Genomic DNA, 20,529 nt, shown 5'->3' with positions numbered 1-20,529 from the left:
TTTTCCAGCTGGGAAAAAGGCCTTCCCAGACACACCTCTGCCATTTACAAATGGGATTGAGGTCTCTTTGACATATAATCTCCAGAGCCCCTGAGTAAATAGTCCTGTGTCTGCCCAACTGACAAGCCACTCCCCAAAGTAGAACTGGGGATTCTACATGGGGGCTGGGTATGCCTCTGCCATGGAGTGGCTGCTTCCTGCTGGGGCAGGGCCTCGGGTGGGGAGTGTGAGAGGCCTAAGAGGGCAGGCTTGTGTTGTGCACATTCTGGCTCCCTGGGCCTCAGAGTCTGGCCCTGAGAAGTCAAGACAGAGATGGTGATGCCCCTTCCTCCTGGGACCAGTCTCCCCAGAGGCCAGCTCCTGCAGGGCTGTGTATTGTGGGGCCAGAAGGGGCTGGCCACAGCTACGTGGCTTACCTAGGGCTCGGTTGATTCCATGATGCTTGGAGAGAGCCATGAGGAAACCATAGAAGGTCAGTCTCTGAACGTTGCTTAGGACCTCTTTGACAAGTGCTGGGGGTGGGCAGCTAGAAGAGAAAAAACATGCCAGATTCAAAGACTGAATGCCATCTTTTCATCCGTACCTTCAGGCTTCAGAGGATGCCCAAAGCCAAGATGGAGGGGACCGCCTGCCCTGGGGCCCCAAGACCCTGGGGGTGCATGGCAGATGTCCGGGAGCAAGGCCTGGACTGTGGACATAAAGGGTTGGCTTGTTCCCCAACTGGTGCTTTCACTGGGTGGGGAGGGGATGGGGAAACGGCAATAGGTGACAGCCTCTTCTTGGAAGAAACCAAAAATGGCTGCTCTGTCCCCAAAGAGACTTTGTGCCACACAGGACAGCTTAACCCTCCCTTTCTATACAGTGAATTCTTTGTACAGTGAATGTTTTTTCCTTCTCTCTAAAAAGTCCAGGCCACTCTATCTCCAGGGAAGCAGATGGGGGCTGAGCTAGTCACCGATGGCTGATCTTGCCCGAGTGAAAGCAATGCCCCCGAAGTGAGTTACCTGGGAAGGCTTTCGGGCAGCAGCCTGGTCTTGGGGCAAAGGCACAGTTCTGATTTCTGCTCTGACCACCAAGGGCCCTAGAAGCCCTGGATCACTCAGAACATCCTGCTAGAGCCGTGTTCCAGGGCCAGCAGCCTCCAGTCCCTGGGTCCACGGTGGGGCCCAGTGCCCGCTTCTCACCTGTACTTGTGCCGGTCACACAGGTTCTCCAGGCACTGGGAGAACAGGGACGCGTCCACTCCCTCCGGCAGGCTGGCCTCACCCACAGCAGGCCGCTGGCGGTGCTGCCCACTGGACGACGTGGGCACAATCACCGTGTTGGGGTTCTTGCCTGACAGGAGGTCCTGATAGATGGCAGCCACGCTCTCCAGGAACTCTGGGGACCGCAGGTGGAGGGGCGCAGGTCAGGCAGGGAGGACACACCTGGTCCCTTCACTGTGTCTTCCCTGCTCTGTTAGCTCAGCTCCACGCCAGCGCTGGTGCTCAGTGCCTGGGGTCCTTAACCTCATGTGACCACCACACTCAGGAGAGCTGACACTGATAGGTGTTTCGTGCAGTGTCCCCTCTGGGCAGGTGGTCAGACCAGGTGAGATCCCCCCTTACATACTTTCGCTGCACCCTGTACTTCTCTGTAGCGCTTCCTCAGGGATGACTCTGCTGAGTACTTATTTGTTCACTCTGTCTCCTTGCAGGGATGGGAGATGCTCATATAAAGGCAGGTCTGTGTCTTGTCAATCTTCCGGGGACACCTGGTACTGTGCCTGGCACATACTAAATGGCTATAAATATTTTTTAAAGACTAGATATCTTTTTTTTTTTTTTTAAAGGAGGGCGCAGCTTACAGTGGCCCATGTGGGGATCAAACCGGCAACCTTGGTGTTATTAGCACCACGCTCTAACCAACTGAGCTAACCGGCCGCCCCTAAATATTTTTAAAGAGTGAAGGTGTTCACGCTGTCACTGGTAAGCCATCTTGTGAGGCCACCCGACTCTGGCTCAAGAACGCATGTTGGAACAGCAGTGTGGAAGAGAAAGCCTGCAAACTGCTAATTTGTTAAACATTTCAAATCGCTTTCTAGTAGTTGAGCCACTGTTAGTAAGCAGTGACTTAGGGCCCACCTGCCCACTGACGGACGCATACTGCTGTGCATTAGTGACACTTGGGGACCCAACGCAGCTGCCCTGTCCTGGGAGCGCTGTGAGAAGGGGGGGCAGTGAGGGGAAACGGTCCTCCCAAACATGGCTGCTCCTCCTCTAGGGCCCAAAAGCTTCAAAGAAGTGGGAAATAAAGGCCGGGAGCTGCTACGAGCAGGATGTGAGACCAGGCTGACCAGGCCCTTGGGCTGCCATCAAGAAAACAGAATGTGGCGCCTGAGTGAGGCCAGGGCTGGCTGGGGCCACCAGTTGGCAGGAAGGCCACATCCAGGCTCCAAGGACAGCCTTCTGTTTACTGGAAGAGCCCATTTTAAACAAGCTTGTTTATGGATATAGTCAGCAATTTCAAACCCAACATTCCATTTGATGTTGCTGTGTGTGAGCTGCTGTACATTTGTATTTATTCGTCTATTTTTATTCCACCTGATTCCAGAAGGGGTGTCAGGGCACAGCTGGTGTGGCCTGGGGAGCAGGGTGGGAGTGTGAGATAGGACTGGTGTGTCCTTATTTAAAGCTGTGTGGGTTGGGAAATGTGTGCCCACACACAAGTCAGGCCCAAGGGAGGCAGCTCCGATGGCAGCAGGACAGCAGTGCCAAGGGACACTGGCTTGGGTGTGAGCCCTCTGTTCAAGTTTGGGCTCCACCACTCACTAGCTCTGCGACTTTGGCTACTTACTCTGTCAGCTCATCTCTTAAGGGACCTATCTCTTAGGGCTGTTGTAAGGATTAAAGTCCTGAGTGCTATGCCTGGCACACAGTGTTTCCAGGCTTTGTTACAATGGTGTGTATTGCCGTTGTTATTGTCGTTTTCACTTAAACTGATTTGTTGCACTGCTGACCGGACGCACTGGTTTTCTACGTCTTGAGGAGTCTCAGGAAGCAGGCTCTGCACATTGAACCTTGTGATGGCCAGCAACGAGAGCTAGACATCCAGTTAGTGACCCGGGGGGAAGCACACCACTGAAGGAGGTGCGGGGGAGACATGTGTGTGCCAGGCACACAGATGGAACGGGTAACGGGGCAGGAGAGGGAGCTGTGGTCTGACAGGAGTCACGTGGGGTCCTGGGAGACTCACCTGAGTAGTAAAACTGGATCTGGAAGGCAAAAAGGAAATCTGAAAAAGACATCAGGCAGTCCATAGCGTCATCCATGAGGACAATCCTGAGGGGGAAGAGAGAGAAAAATGTGTGTGAGAGAGAAAGGGAGAGGGAGGGAGAGCGTGTGAGTGAGCCATTCCTGGGGCTCTAGGCTTCCTTAGGGCAGCAAGACATTGGGAGAGGGCTCCCCAAAACAAGCTCCTCCCAGTCACCTCACGTCTTCTCCATCAGTTGGGCTCTGCGACCAAACTGAGCTGACCACACTACCAAGGGCAGGCTCCCAGTTCAGTCTCTGTGGCACCAGCTAGTGGATGGGGCACGAGGAGGGAGGAGTGGGGGTAGGCAGCAAGGAGAGGGTGCAATTGTAATGCAGCCAAGGTTTCTTTTCATATACTGAAGCAGTAAATCCTTTCATCCTGCAGTGAGGACCATTTAGTTCAGAACAAATACAGCTGATCAGAAAAGGCAAAAAGAACAGCCAAGAGGTTTAAAGGGGTCTTGGCAAGTGGTGCTGAGATTGAATAAGTTACCAAGGGCCAAAAGAGCTACAGGCACCTTCATCCTGGGACACAGATGGCAGACAAGGGAACAGGGTACAGAGCTGTTGGGGACACTGCACTTGAGAAGGCCCAAGAACACACCCTATCTCGTGATATCGTGGTGGCCACCGTTCCTCCTTGCTGGCCACTCTCACAAATTGACCACCTCCTGGTTTTGGCTCTCTAGCCCCTCCCAGTGCACACCCACCTCACAGGCAGAAAACCTTGTTGACTACAAGGGGCTCAGGCCCAGGCCATATGCATACTCTGTTCAGGGCCTGCTCAGAGAGGACAGGCAGGGAAGGAAAAGAGCGCTTCTGGGCTCCATTCGTGTGCCAGGCAGGGTGCCAAACTCATCTATTGAAAGGGACCTGGGCCCCCCATCTCTTTCTGATTGGGCCCTTCTGGCTTTATCTTTACTTAAAAAAAAACACGTTTTATTTTGTTCTCTCGTGTATTTTTCTAAATCTCTCTCCACTTCCCTGTGTCAGAGGGCCCCCAAACTGGCAACTGCGTCAGCTCCAGAGAGAGCCAGCACTGCCCACCTCTGGGGAAGGGGCTTTAGAGGGAATGTAATGTGAGTGGTACCCCTGGAATTTTGCAAGGCAGCTGGCCCTGGTTTCAGCTCTCCCCGAAGAGTGAGCAGACATGGTTCCTCATCTAGTCTGCAGTTGTAATAATGACAACAATAGAAACTGAGTACCTACTTCACAGCAGGCACTGTATAAGGTATTTAACCTACTTAATTACATTTTATCCCACAACAACACTATGAGGTGGGTCTTGTTATTAGTCCCACTTTACAGGTGAAAAGACTAAGTCTCAGGGAAGTTAACTTGCCGAGGTCACACCGCTGGTGAGTTCGCTGGACTCCACAGGCCACATACTTTCCATTAGGTCACACTGCCTCTTTTAAAAATAAGAGTATAAACACTAACCTTTATTTCTTAGTTTCTGTGGCTAACTTATCTTCTTTCTTTTCACCTATATCTTAAGGCCTAACTATCTCTCACGTATCTCTTGTGGAGGAAAAAACTTGCTCAAACTACCAGGGTTGAACATTAAAATTCTAGCTGGAAAAAATTCAAGGCCAGAGGGTGGGAAGATGCAATACTACCAATAGCCACAGGAGGGCGCCCTGGTCCCTTCATCAGTGGCTGGTGGGACCAAGTGCGGGAGCCACAGGCCAAGTAGTCACCCGGAGTTTTCATAACCTGAGGAGAACCCAGGCTGGCAAAAAGGAAGAGAGAGGGCACAAAGCCCCACTTCTATCTGGATGGGGTGGGGGGAGAAGCAAAAGTGGTAGAGAAAGGGCAGGTAGGGTGGACTGGGGTTGGCTGACAGCCAAACTACAGAGGAAGAGTGAGCTCTCCCAGAGTGTTTGGGAGGAAGAACCACCAGCACCTCAAAGCCTTTCCGTCCCAGGCTCCGCAGAGAAGGAAAAGTCCCCAGAGGAGCGAAGCCAGTGACCGTTCCTTCCTGCCCTGTCCCAGGACAGCTCAGAACTCAAATGGCCTGAGTTAATTACTAAGGAAGAGCGCTAGGCTGAGAACATCCCCAGGCAGGAAACCACGAAGGGGAGCCGAAGCCTTTGAAGATGTTACTTGGCTTCTCTTGTTTATCATCAACCTGGACCCAGTGCTCCTGTTTATAGCAGTTACCTCCATTTACTATTTCCTACTTTACCATTTAGTTATATTGCAACACAATTCAAATAGCGTAAAATTCACCCTTTAAAAGTATACACTGTTTTTTTGGTATATTCACAAAGTTGTGCATACACTGTCTAATTCCAGAATTTGTAATTCCGCCAACCAACATGCTCCCGAGACAAGCCCTGTCACACCAGGGCTTCCAAGACAATTGCCATAAACATCCTGGCTCAGCCTCAGAAAGGACTAAAAGCTGCAAACTGGGCCCGCCCTTCCAACCTGCAGCTTTCTGTACAGGGTCACTCTTGACTGAACATTAGCGCCCTTTTTTTAGAAAGATGGGCAGCTGGGGAAGAGCACAGCCGACAGAGGGCAGGAGACCCACCAGGGCAAGGGTGGCAGTCTCTGTGGAGCTGGGCAGCCCTGTGTGCTTGGGTCCTGACCCCTGCTCCTTGGTGGGCTGAAACTTACACCGGTCAGGTGGGACCAGCAGGCTAGCTGGGGGAGGCAGACAGTGGCAGGGGCTTTCTCTCTGAGGGACAGATGGCTGGGTCCCAGCAGCACGTGTGAACAGGATTGAGGGGTGTTCTTGATTGCAACCAGTGAGACAGGCTGCCAGAAAAGCCAGTGGGATCTCAGCTTTCATTAACGGCGATACCACCCACCACCTGCTCAGCCAGAAACCTGGGCGTCCTCGTGACATCCTGGAAACTCCCTCCCTCGCCCACCCACATCAATCAATCACCAAGTCCTATCAGTCATACCCTAACATTTCTCTCGAGTCCATCTACTTCCTTCCACTTCCACAGCCACCATCGACACCCACCTCCACCTGTTTCCCGGACAACTGGATGACCTCCTACCTGGTTTCCTGCAGCCACTCTTGCCTCCTTCTAATTGAGTATCCATACTGGGGTCAGAAAGATCTTTTTAAAAATGCAAATATGACCATTTCACAGCTGTTTAAAACCCTTTACAGGCTTCCCATCGTCCCCTGTTCTCACCCACATGTCCCACCGTCCGCCTCCCCTCTCCTCTCCAGACTAGTGGAGGCCGCAGGCAGCATTCCAGCCACAGACCCCTGAGTTCTTCCCAGTGCCCCCTCAGGCCCTTCGGATAAGCCAGTCCCTCCATCTGTAATGCTCCCCGCCCTCCAAGTCCCTCTCTTCCCCTACCCTTCGCTTCCTCATTCTCCAGGTTTCGGCCTGCACAGCACCTCTCTGGGAAGCCCTCCCTACCCCCAGACCAGGGGAGGCCTCCTGGCTACTGGCTAGCTCCTCACACAGGTTGTGTCTGTGTTTGCCCCGGGACTGTAAGACCCACCAGGTGATACGTCTGTCCCTGTGCTTGTTGCCTGCATCCAGGCTCCAGCATGGTGCGGAGTCACAGCAGTCACTCAGCAAGTATTTGTTGAATGCAGGAAAGCACAAACAAATGAATAAGAGGGGCCAGAGGACCCGTCTTTTCCCCTGGCCAGGTGACAGCTGGACACTATATTTGGTTCTGGACTATCCACTTAAGAGGAATAAACGAGAGTCACAGGATAAGGGGTTAGAGTGGTGGAAAGTCTGCAAACCATGATATCAGACAAATGACTGCAGTTAGACCCTTCAGCTTGGAAGAGCAGACTGAGGAGGAGGTGCGGGCTGAGACCTGACTTTTAAAGGCGGCCTCTGAGGAAGACGTCACGGCGATCTGGAGTTTGGCTCTAGGAGACTTTTTCAAGCTTCCCAGCTCTGGGATTGTGGCTGCTTTGTTAAGGAGTGAGCTTCTTGTTGCTGGAGGTATTCAAGCAGATGCCTGAAGGCCTGTGCTTCTCACAAGTATGAAAGAGCTTCTTCCAGCTCTGACAGTGTGTCATCCCAAGTGTGGAGAGAACTAACAGCTTTTTCTGTTAGTGCTGGTTCTGGAGGGAAAGAGTTTGCTGTTCAGAGGACCGTGGCAGCAGAAAAGTCTGAAAGACTTACAGAAAAGTGCTTTTAGAAACATCATATGCTGCACTGTCCAGCTCCAAACTAATGCTGACCCATGAAAATTCTGGGCATCGGGCACTGGAATTGTGGCAGAACTGTGGGGGAAGGCAGGCGGGAGGCGTACATGGCTGTCTTTGCGTTTGGTGACAGCGACGACCCCAGGTTGTAGACCCGACAGCCCACAGACAGCTCCTTCGCCCTGAACTCAAACTTGTCACCACCCCCAGAGGCCTCAAGAAGGAATCTCTGGGAGATGAGGTCGTCCACATGTGCTGTTTTCCAGTTGATGGCAGTTGGCTCAGCACCCCTTCCTGCCAGAGGCCTCTGCTAACGTGCCAGCTGCTTCTGACACCTGGAGGAGCCGGGCCGCCCCTGCTTTGAAGTGGGGCCAGCGGGGAGCTGCTGCCAACAAGAGTCTGTACAAATCTATTGGGCTGTGGAGGGATCCTTGCAGGCCACGTCTCCAGGCCCGAGAGAGGGACTCGGGGGGAGAAGTGAAGGCACTCCAGTTCAGGCTGGCTCTGAGCAGAACCATGTGAGGGGTGGAGTCCAGTGCAGGTGATGGAGAAAGAATGGAGAAAGCACTTGGCAGGGTCCGAGCTAATCCTAAGGAGGCTGGCCGCTCTCTCCCTCCCTTGCTGACTTCCAACAGCTCGGATGGGCTGGCTGGCTGGGAGTTAAGTGGGTGCCAAGGAGGCAACAGCTTCCAGTCTGAACCTACTGTCTTGCCAACTTCCCATCCACCCTTAAGGGTCAGTATTCCTGGTCTAGTGGCACGAGCGGCACCCCTTTCCCTACATTTCTGGGTTTTCAGCCCTGGGATCAGATCCCAGCTCCACCACTCATGGGCCAAGTTACCTTTCCTCTCTGGGCCTCAGTTTCTTCATCTGTAAAGAGGAGATAATCACAGTTCCTATTTCACAAGATCCTCGTGAAGAGTCAATATGAGGATGTACTAGTGTATAATAAGCAACAAAATAAGTGTTAGTTGCTATCAATAGGTGTATTCTAGCTGGTTTAAGATGCCGGAAGAGCTCAAAATAGCAAAGAAAATATATGGCTCAGAGGAAGTGAGGGCTGCCAGCACCCAACCGGGAAGAGGCTCTCAGGCGGAAGCCAGCTATCTCGTTTCGAGTCCACTTTTGGGGGAAGCCAGCTCTTGGCCAGGGCCAGAAAGAAGAGCCACCTTTGATGACTGCACTTCTTTTGTTGGTCACATGACCAGTGTCCTTCATGGGTGCAGCTGACGTGTGTCCCCAAGCTGGGCTCACAATGGACCTCTGCTGTCTGTGTTTTAATGTCGAGGCTCTGAGTGCGAATGAACTGCTCCCTGGCTACGTGCTCCAGGTGGGAGGGAAAAGGCTGTTGTCACAGCTTCCTGGGACTCTTCCTTAGGGCTGCGCCTCTTCTGGGCTGGGTTGGAGGCACCGTTGTGCTGCACCAGCTGCCACGAGTCCAGGCCCTCGCAGCAGCACGGGATGTCCAGGTCACCGCTGTGGGGACAGAGCCCCAAAGAGCAGTTTCCAGGCTCTCGGCCTCACATAGAAAGGTGCTGGCTCAGGTAGGAAATGGCCATCAACTGTGATGGGATGGCCATCAGCTGTGGCTAGTTGGCCGTCAGCTGTAACCAGTGAGCCACTGGCCACTAATATAACTGCTGTGGCTAAGCTAGCAGAAAAGGGGGGGGGGGGCTAGCAAGAAGATGGTGGCTGAGCTAGCAAGCTCGGATTGCAGTTAGGACGGTGGGTTGCAGACAGTGTGGCTCCTGCTTCCTGTGTCTCCAACCCAGCTGCCAGCGAGAATATAGTGGTATGACTCCCCTACCTATGGCTCCGTGGGTGTTCCTTTTTGGCCTCACAATATCCTGCGTTCTTGTGTGGGGAGCAGGAGCTGAGACCCCGCAGGCCGCCCCGCACGACAACTGCTCTGCCCTGGCTCCTGCTGCACCTCTAGGGGACCCCAAACCCCACCTGCTGTAGCGCCTAAGAGTGTGGGCAACAGCGATGGTCCCTGCTGCTCAGGGGCTTACTGTCAGTACCACACAGCAGTCATTCATTTTCCTCTCCCATGGACCCTATGAGGAAGCTCAATGAATATCTTTACTGAGAACACAGAGGTTCAGAGAGGTTAAGAAACTTGACCAAGGTTACAAGCTGGAAGCGGAAGAGCTGCAGTGCCAACACGGGTCTCTCGGGCTCTGTCATAGTTCTGAGACCGCCTGCAGCTGCACCTGGTAAGAAAAAGTGGGCATGTGCTCTCCGGCGGCAGTAACTCCTTCCTGTTGGTGGCAGTGTGTCTTCTCCCACTAGTGGTGTTTGTTGCCAGTGTACAGCAGCTGCCCCCAAAAGGGCTGGGAGTTTAGGTTCCCAATGCTGCTGCTTCCCGGCAGACAGCTGGAAGGACCCAGCCCAGCTATTTAAACCCCATCACCCCGGCCGTCCCAGCTCGGGGAGAACTGTGCCGTGCTCTTAGGGTAAACCCAGGCACGCCTCGCTTTACTGAGCTTCACTTTATTGTGTTTCTCAGATGTTGCATTTTTCTACAAATTGCAGGCAAGGCCCTCCCACAGCAAAAAGGTTATGACTTGCTTATTGCAATACTTGCTTTGTGGTGGTCTGGAACGGAACCTGCAATATCTCTGAGCTACACCCGTACCCAAGTCCAACGCACGGCCTTTCACCTCAGACTGCAGGCCCACTGGCCTCTGGAGGCTCCTCTAGGTTATCACCACTAAAAGCCCGGCTTCTTTCCAGGCTGCTTACTTCCCCTAGACTGCTTTCCCCTCTCACTGCTCCTCACTTAAATCCTACCTATCCTTTCGGTTTTAAATGAAATATTGAAAACTAGAAAATTACAGAAAAGAACATAACAAACACCTGTGTACCCACTAACTAACATTACGAAAGCTTAACATTTTGCCACCCTTGCTTCAATTTTTTAAAGCTTTATAAAATATTACATATACCATTCACATCACCTGTATACCCCTCCCTCACCCCATTCCTGTCCTCTTCCTCACAGATCGCCACTGAGACTTGGAGGCCGCTCAGGGCAGCCCACAACCGCTCACGGCAGCCCTTGCTGGCTGTCGGCCACTCACGATGGCCCTCTCACGATGGCTGCCGGCCACTCATGATGGCTGCCAGCCACTCACACTGGCCACCGGTCGCTCAGGGCGGCTCACGTAGCCCACGGCAGCACACAGCAGCTCTAACCAACCTCCGGCTGCTCACTGCAGCCCAACTCCAGGGAGAGCTGTTGTTCACAATCTTAGCTGGTGAGGGTGCAGCTCACTGGCCCATGTGGGAATTGAACCGGTGACCTCGGGGTTAGGAGCACGGTGCTCCAACCACCTGAGCCACCGGGCCAGCCCTGGCTTGTCTTTCAACTGTGTTTATGGTGGTTTTTGTTGAATAGAAAATTTAAATTCTTAATTCCTTGGTAGTCCAGTAGTTTAGGGTTTAGCACTTTCACTGCTGTGGCCAGGGTTCAATTTGCCTCAGGGAATTCTTGCTTCCTAGCTGGTATTGCTCCTCTCTCTAGCTCTGTCCTCAGCACCTGAAAGAGTGCCTGGCACATAACAGATTCTCTCAATGAACAATGACTGACTGAATGAATAAATGAAACAATGAGTAACAATCAATGAAACAATGACTGAGTAAATGAATACAATTTTCTTTGGGGTCAAGTTTATCAATCTTGTCCACTGGGCTTAGGCTTCTTGTATTTTATTTAAGAATTCTTTAACGACCTGGTGGCCATAAAAATATTTTCCTCTGGTGTCTTTTAAGAGTACTACAGTTTTGCCTTCCACACAGAAGTTTGTAATCTATATGAAACTCACTCTGAATATGGTATGAAGTAGGGATCTATTTCATCCTATGTGAATAAACAAATGCCCCACCACTACTTATTGGATCATCCCTTTTCCCACTGCTCTGAAACACTACCTTTTAATGTAACAAGTCTTTATAAATGCATTGGTCTGTTCTGGCCTTTCTAGTGTGATCCATTTGTCCATCCTTATTCTAGTAACATACTGTCTTAATTATGATGGCCTTATAATAAGTCTTGGTAGCTCAGAGGGCAAGTTCCTCTATTACTAATCCTTCAGGTCCCTAATTCAATATCTCCTCATAGAAGAGCCTTTCATGATTCCCCAGGTTAGGCTGGACCTCCTGTTTATATGTTCCTATAGCACTTCATTTATTTAATGTCTGCTGCTCTATCCATTTGCAACTTCCTTGAGGGCTGGAACAACATCTGTTTTGCACACTGTCATGGCCCCTCAACAAGCACAATGGCTGGCACATAATAGGCCCTCAATAAATATTTGGTGAATGAAAGAACGGGGAAGGAAAGGATAGTCTGTTTTGGAGAGAGACCTTTTGGGGCAATTGTGATACTGTTAAATGGCAAGTCAGGTCCAGGGAGGATATCTATGCAGAAGGTTATTGCAGGGGAGAGACATAGAGAAAGAACGACACCAAGAAAGCTGTATCCTCAGTGATTGGCATGAGGTCTGTCAGATGGTAGATGCTCAGTAAACATTTGAAAAATGAATGTAGGAATGAAACACACTCCCCATTCACTAATTACAATTTTTAAAAACAGGCAATATTTTTTGAGGGCTATGTGGCAGGTGTTTTACATGCATTATCTTATTAAATCCCCAAACAACTCTATAAGGCAGGTGCTATTATTACGTATTTCCACTTTACAGATGAAGAACTTGAGGCTTGGAGAAGTTGCACGGTGTCACAAGCCAGTAAGTGACGGAAATGGAATATGAATCCAGGGCTCTGTGGCTCCAGGACCTGAGTCCTTGCCTTCGTGGAACAGGGGCCAGCTGAAAAGTGACTCTCTTCCATGGGGGTGAGTTGCTATGTCTAAATTAGATTCTTAGGAGTTTATGTGCCTTTGAAGCACTATATGCATTCAGCATATAACCATAACAAAGGAGCTTTTCCTATTAAACATACATTATTCACTAGGGAATCAGGTCCGTTTGTGAAGGAGAAATGAGTTAAATCTGCAGGTTAATAAACCCTGCAAGTGATTCTGATGCACTGCGTTAAATCTTCAGCCTTGGAGTGGAGCTTCCCAACCTTGTGTCACTTGGGGCTTGAATGGGTTACAGGTGTGACGGTCCCTTTAGCCGGGCTGGGAGGACGCCAGAGCCTGCAGGCTAATCGCAGGCAGTCTTGTCTTTACCCTACTTTTTGTTATGTTTCCTGAGTGTTGTCAAGTGAAAAAAAGGCCAGAAAGTACTGCCTTGGGAATCTGGGATCTTCTCATTTATTTTTTAAAAATCGTGTAATAATAATTGTCATGCAGGCACTCAGCTCCTGCTCCCCATACAAGAACGCAGGATGTGGTGAGGCCAAAAAGGAACACCCACAGAGCCACAGACAGGGGAGTCGTACCACTATATTCTCGATGGTGGCTGGTCGAGACACAAAAGCAAACATCCACCAGTACCCCAACGAGGGGTCTTCCTGCACCCCAGTATCGCTGGTGGCCGGGAGAGACACAGGAAGTAGGATCAACACGATCCACAATCCACAATCCGCTTGCCAACCGCACTTGCTAGTCACAATCCGCCCTCTGCTTCTCTGCCCACCAACCAATCCGCTAGCGTAGCCACGGCAGTTATATTAGTGGCTAATGGCTAACCGGTAACAGCTGACGGCCACCCAGCCACAGCAGATGGCCATCCAATAACAGAGTCAGCATCTTTCCACGTGAGGCTGAGAGCCTGGAAACTACTCTCTGGGACTCTGTCCCCACAATAATAATGCCAACATTATGTTAATAGCAAGAAACTTATTGAATGTCTATAACATGCTAAGCAATTTACAAATATTTTTTGTTGAACTCTTACAACCACCCTATGAGTTAGATATTATTATTGTGCCTATTTTACAGATACAGGAACAGGGCTTAGAGAAGCTGAGAGCCTCGAGGTCATCAGTTAATAGGGCACAGGTGACATGCACACGCTGGTCTTTCTAACCCTATGACACCTGTGCTCTTACAGGTCAAGGTTAATACTGCTACTTGCAAAGCTGAAAGTTTACTCTGTGCCAGGCATTATTTTAAGCACATTACATGCTTCTTCAATCCTTACAACTCTTATTATTCCCATTTTGTAAATGAGGAAATTGAGGCTCAGAGAAATTAAATAACTTTCTCAAGGACACAAGCTGGTAAATTATGAACCAGGATTTGAACTCAAGAAGTCTGGCTCTTGCAGCCACTATGGAAAATACGGAGGTTCCACAAAAAATTAAAACTGGAACTGCCATATGCTCCAGCAATTCCACTTCTGGGTATTAATCTGAAGAAAATGAAAATAGTAACTCGAAAAGATATCTGCACTCCCATGTTCACTGCAGCATTATTTACAAAAGCCAAGATATGGAAACAATCTAAGTGTCCACTGATGAATGAATATATAAAGAAAATGTTATATATATGTATATATATATATATATATATATATATATATATATATATATATGTATATATATTACACACAATGGAATATTATTCATCCATTAAAAAAATGAAATCTTGCTATTTGTGACAACATGGATGGACTCTGAGAGCATTATGTTAAGTAAAATAAGTCAGAGAAAGACAAATACTGTATGATCTCACTTATATTTGGAATGTAAAAAAAAAAAAAAGCTTATACAGACAGGTTAGTGGTTGCCAGAGGTGGCAGCATGGTCCCTATAGTTAATAATACTGTATTGGATATGTGAGAATTGCTTAGAGAGTAGAACTTAAAAGTTCCCAGTTGTAACTGTTTATGGTGACAGGTGTTAACTAGACTTATTGTGAAAATTTTGTAATATACACAAATATCAAATCATGACGTTGTACACCTGAAACTAATATAATTTTGCATGTCAATAATAACTCAATAAAACAAAGGTAACAACAACAACAACAACAACAAAAAGAAGTCTCTAATTACATGGTCTGGACCCTCACGAAAGCCTCCCAGTCCAGGAGAGATAGAGACAGAGATGCTACGGTGATCATTTGGGGATAAAATTACTGAACAAGTCTCACTGCTGCAGGACTGTGTGAGGTGGAGAAGATCCCTGGCTGGGCACTGCCATGGAGTCTGTTTCTTTCCTTTCCTGTGTTTCCAGCTCACACCTGCCACTGCAGGGCCTGGCCACGGTGCTTGTAGCACAGAAGTCAGGCGCTTGTGGAGATGCCATGCCGCTGAACAGGCTCTGGAGTACAGCTGCCTGTGGATGACATTCTTTTATGCACACATCATCACAGACTGGAGTCTCCTTCTGTGGCCTGTCCCCATACCTCAGGGCACAGAGGAAAGTGAGCCAGGCAGTGAGACGGGAGAGGGCAGTGCCTCTTCTGGCAACAGTAGCTGCCCTGAAGACCTAACCACCCCCATTGCCATTCTGGTCAGAATACTGCACTTGTATGTGGGGAAGTAGGGATCCTGGACAGAATGAGAATAGCTCACACAATCAGTGCACTTTCTGGGATTATATACAATTTTTCTACACACACACCAGCTGGAGTTGCGGAAAGAATATCACTGGGGAGGTGGGCTTGACACAGATGCCTGATGCTCATACACAGGGAGAAAACAAACTTGCCCTAATTCTGAATTCATCTCTCATTTTGCAGCCAGTATCCTGAGCATGAGGCCCTGTTGTTTATACTTGTGTTCCCCTAATTCCCTCGCACTGCTATTGACATGCACTGGCTCCAATGCTTCCTCCTCCTCAAACTGAAAGGTCTGAAGTTTCCTTCAAACAGTAGGCCTCTTGGTGAGGGAGGAGGTAAGCTTCTGGCCACAGCCAGGGGAATGTCGGCCGAGAAGCCTCTTGGTTTCAATCATTGTAAGAATCGGTGGATTTCAGACGATTTCTACTACTTCTGCTCTAATCCTGCAGTGCTTACACAGGGCCTGGGAGGTGGATGGCGCAGATGCAAAACTGTGGCTGCTGGGGGCTGAAACTGATACAGAAGGCTCACCTCCTAAACTCACCACCTACCTTTCAGGAATGGGAAAGGAGGACAGTGGTTGTTCTGGAGTGACAGAAACCAAGGTGACATGTCACAAAGTGGTGGCAGGCAGGGACCAGTACCCAAGCGATCCTCTTTTAAAACAAATGTCAAGTTCCTTGAGAGGCAGGAACTATAACTTGCTCGTCACTGTATTCCCAGTGTGTACAACAGCTCCCGGCACAAAATTGGTACTCAAGAAATATTTGATGAAATGAAGTACTGACATATGCTACAACACGGGAGAAACTTGAAAACATGCTAAGTGAAAAGAAACCAGTCACAAAGGACAACATATTATATGATTTCATTTACTTTAAATGTCTAGAATAGGCAAGTTTATGGAGACAGAAAGTACATCAGTGGTTGCCTGGAGCTGGGGAGAGTGAGGGGATTAGGGAATCATGGCTAAAGGGCGTGGGATTCCTTTTTGGGCTGATTAATGTTCTAAAATTAATTGTGGTGATTGATGTGAATATACTCTGTGAACATACTAAAAGCCACTGGATTTTACACTTTAAATGGGTGAATTACATGGTATCCCCAAAAGCTGTTAAAAAAGAAATATTTGGATGGGGGAGAAAGTGAAGGGATTAGAAAGTACAAATTGGTAGTCACAAAACAGTCGCAGGGACATGAAATACAGTCTGGGGAATGTAATCATGTTGTGAAGATCACGTAAGGTGCCAGATGGGCACTGGACTTATCAGGGGGATCACGTCATAGACTGTGTCGATGCCTGACCACTGCGCTGTACACCTGAAGCTGAAGTAGAATAATATTGGATGTCAATTATGATTGACATGTAATTACAATTAGGAGGTAAAGTACAGCATAGGGGATATAATCAGGTATTGTAACAGTTATATATGATGTCAGATGGCTGGTAGAGTGGGGGGGTTATCACTTTGTGAGGGGTGTAAATGTCTAATCATTACGTTGTGTTGTACACCTGAAATAAAAAAATAATATGGCAAGAACTACGTATAGTGAAAAAAATAATAAAGCCTGGAAATCTAGAAAAAAAAGAAATAGTTGATGAATAATATAAATGAATGAACAAGTGTACATAGGATACAGTTTCTGACCTTCGTCCTCAGAGTTCCTTAGAACCATGGACTACTAGAACCATGTAAACGGGCAGACCAGGAATAGTCATGCCTTTGGGAGACATGGAGTGTCTGGCGTGTACCCAGATACTGCGCTAAGCGACCGTGACCCAGCAGCAAACGACACTGGTGTAGATCCCGCCTGCCCTCACGGAGCACGCATTGGGGATTCTTTAGTTAGAGACAGTAGCTGGCTTTTATTTTTCAGCTATGTAGAAATTGTAGCTGATTTTTATTATTAAGTCCAGTCTTTAAGAATGCTGAGATTTCCCTCCCAAAAATGTTGGGGATGAATCTTCCTTAAAATGACCTGACCCCGAAGGGGAACTATCACTGGAAACTTGAAGCTAACTCCAGTTGGCTGCTTTTAAATTACAAGAGATAATCTCTCACACCCTTTGCTCAGCTGAGGGGACAAAAAAATCCAAATCTCCTTTGGAGAGGAGGTAAGTTAAAATTGTAAAACCTGAACTGCAGCTTTCACCAGTGGCCAGTGGCCACTGGAAAAGGTAAGTATCCACTGAACGATGAGGGGGAAAGAAAAACCTAGAAAATTTTGGGTCTGTGATCATTAAACAGGTTTTGCATATGGCCAGCAAAATTAGTTCCTGAGCTGTGGACTGCAAACAGCCGCCCCAGTGTGACGCTGCGGTCCTGCTGGCTGGCCGAGTGGCTTTCTGCTCTCCTACTAGTCAGTGCAGGGGTTGGTGGGCTCGGTTCAGGAGTTAGGTGATTCTAGGTGCAGCTTTGGCTTCAGTGGGTCAAACCACCAAGCAGAAATGATGTCATGACATAGGGAGGCAGGGGTGTGAGGAGGTTGAGAGCCAAGTCTCTGGATTCAGGGCAACCTGGATTTAAGTCACGCCTCTGCTATTCAGTTGGTGCAAAAGTAATTGCAGTTTTTGCAATTTTTTAACCTCTTAAACCGCAATTACTTTTGCACCAACCTAATATTAATACTTACAAGCTGTCAGGAAGTGCAGGCAACATACTTAACCTCTTTGAGCCTCAGTTTCCTCTTTTTTTTTGCTTTTTAAATTGAGATAGATCAGTTTTCCTCTTTAGCAAAATGGGAAGTAACTTTTTATAAGGATTAAGTGAGATAATTAAGGTGAACGAATTTAAATGAAACAATAGCGGTAAATGCATTCATTATGTATGATTTAGGGAAGCTGGACATTTCAAAAAAATTATTATTAAGACTTTACTTTTTTTTGAGCAGTGAAATTGAGGGGAAGGTACAGAGATTTCCCATAACCCCTCTGCCCCCACACATGCATCGTCTCTCCCATTATCAACATCATTGCCACAGTGGTACATTTGTTACAATCAATGACTCTACACTATACATCACTACCCAGAGTTCAGTTTAAATTACAGTTCACTCTTGGTGTTGTATATTCTATGAGTGTGGATAAATGTATAATGACACATATCCATCATGTATGGTGTAATACTGACACACCTCAGAGATATTGTGGGTTCACTTCTGGACCACTGCAATGAAGCAAATATTGTGATAAAGCAAGTCACACAAATTTTTTGGTTTTCCAATGCACATGAAAATTATGTGTACATTATACTGTAGTCTATTAAGTGTACAATAGCATTATGTTTAAAAAACAATGTGAATACCTTGATTTAAAGTACTTTATTGCTAAAAAAAATGCTAACTACCATCTAAGCCTTCCGCAAGTCATAAGCTTTTTGCTGGTAGAGGGTCTTGCCTTGATGTTGATGGCTGCTGACTGATCAGGGTGGTGGTTGCTGAAGATTGGGGTGGCTGTGGCATTTTTAAAAATAAGACAACATTGATTGACTCTTCCTTTTATGAGTGATTTCTCTGTAGCATGCAGTACTGTCTGACAGCATTTTATCTACAGTAGAACTTCTTTCAAAACTGAAGTCAATCCTCTCAAACCCTGCTGCTGCTTTATCAACAAAGTGTACATAATATTCTAAATCTTTTGTGGTCATTTCAACAACCTTCACAGCATCTTCACCAGGAGAAGATTCCATCTCAAGAAACCACTTCTTTGCTCATTCATAAGAAACAACTCCTCATCCACTAAAGATTTATCATGACAATTCAGTCACATCTTCAGGCTCCACTTCTAATTCTAGTTTTCTTGCTCTTTCTACCACATCTGCAGTTATTTCCTCCACCGAAGTCTTGAATCCCTCAAAGTCATCCATGAGTGTTGGAATCAACTTCCACACTTGTTAATGTTAATATTTTTACCACTTCCCATGAAACATGAATGTTCTTAATGGCATCCAGAATGGTGAATCTTTTCCCAGAGGTTTTCAATTTACTTTGCCCAGATCTATCAGAATAATCACCATTTATGGCAGCTGTAGCCTTACAAAATGTATTTCTTAAAAAATAAGATTTGAGAGTTGAAATTACTCCTCAATCCATGGGCTGCAAGATAGATGTTGTGTTAGCAGACATGAGAACAACAATAATCTCATTGTACCTCTCCATCAGAGCTCTTGGGTGACCAGGCGCATTGTCAAATGAGCAGTAATTTTTTGAAAGAAATCTTTGTTTCTGAGCAGCAGGACACAACAGTAGGCTTAAAATAATCAGTAAACCATGTTGTCAACAGATGTGCTGTTATCCAGATTTTGTTGTTCCATTTACAGAACACAGAAAAAGTAGATTTAGCATAATTAATTCTTAAGGGCCCTAGGAGTTTTGGAATGGTAAATGAGCATTGGCTTCAAATGAAAGTCACCAGCTGCATTAGCTCCTAATAGGAGAGTCAGCCTGTCCTTTAAACCTTTGAAGCCAGGCATTGACTTCTCCTCTTTAGCTATGAAAGTCCTAGATGGCATCTTCTTCCCATATAAGGCTGTTTCATCTGTTGTTTAGTGTAGCCACCTTCATTACTATCTTAGCTAGAGCTTCTGGACAACTTGCTGCAGCTTCTACCTCAGCACTGCTTGCTTCATCTTGTACTTTTATGTTATGGAAATGAATTCTTTCCTTAAACCTCAACCAGCCTCTGTTAGCTTCAAACTCTCCTCCTGCAGGCTCCTCACATCTCTCAGCCTTCATAGAACTGAAGAAAGTTAGGGCCTTGCTCTGGATTACGCTTTGGCTTAAGGGAATGTTGTGGCTGCCTGGTCTTCTATCTAGATCACAAAAACTTTCTCCATATAGGCATTAAGGCTGTTTTCAAACTTGATCATTTGTGTGTTCACTAGAGTAGCAGTTTTAATTTCCTTCAAGAACTTTTCCTTTGCATTCACAACTTGGTTCTTTGATTCAAGACACCTAGCTTTTGGCCTATCTCAGCTTTCAACATGTCTTCCTCACTAGGGTTTCCAGGTGGGAATTCCTGCCTGTTCTCAGGAATTTTTTTCGATTTCCCTTTCCCGAATCCCGAGATATAAACTGTTTTCTGTTCTCCATTATGAGTCATTTCCACAAAGTGACGGCCGATACTACCAATGACCTGGGTTCAAAGAGCTGATTTTCCCGATTGCCCGACCAACTTTTCTTGGAATTGGGGAATGGAAAAGTGAAAAAGAATCCCAAGAACGGGTGGGAATTCCCACCCAGAACCCCTAGCGATAAATAGGAAAAATGTCTAAGAGATATATTGTTAGTACATTTATTTCCCATTGTGGGTATTACTGGGTTCAAGGAGCTGATTTTCCCAATTTCCCGACCAACTTTTCTCGACCAACCCTATTCCTCACTAAGCTTAAACAGCTTTTGATTTAGAGTGGCATGCAACTCTTCTTTTCAATGCAACACTTTGATGCCGTTGTAGGGTTATTAATTGGCCTAATCGCAATATTGTGTTTCAGGGAACAGGGAGGCCCCAGGGGAGCGAGAGGGGTGGGAGAATGGCCAATAGGTGTAGTAGTCAGAACACACACAACATTTCACTGATTAAGCTCTCTCTTATGGGTGGTTTGCAGTGCCCCCAA

General features: G+C 47.6%; 1 protein-coding gene across 2 annotated transcripts in view; it reads right to left on the bottom strand.

Annotated features, from left to right (window-relative positions):
* The window catches only part of CSTPP1 (centriolar satellite-associated tubulin polyglutamylase complex regulator 1), a 155,784-nt gene that overhangs the window by 4,607 nt on the left and 130,648 nt on the right, over positions 1 to 20,529 (bottom strand). For both annotated transcript variants that reach the window (XM_019743595.2, XM_019743594.2), the window contains exons 5-7: positions 3,235 to 3,320; positions 1,185 to 1,380; positions 417 to 526 (exon numbers count right to left, since the gene is read on the bottom strand). In XM_019743595.2, coding sequence (XP_019599154.2) covers positions 417 to 526; positions 1,185 to 1,380; positions 3,235 to 3,320 — 392 coding nt within the window. The remainder of the gene's footprint in view (positions 1 to 416; positions 527 to 1,184; positions 1,381 to 3,234; positions 3,321 to 20,529) is intronic.

The sequence above is a fragment of the Rhinolophus sinicus genome, linkage group LG06 (genome assembly GCF_036562045.2).
Source record: "Rhinolophus sinicus isolate RSC01 linkage group LG06, ASM3656204v1, whole genome shotgun sequence".
Taxonomy (NCBI): domain Eukaryota; kingdom Metazoa; phylum Chordata; class Mammalia; order Chiroptera; family Rhinolophidae; genus Rhinolophus; species Rhinolophus sinicus.
Note: the sequence above shows the minus strand (reverse complement) of the source record. Positions and strands in the feature narration are given on the sequence as shown.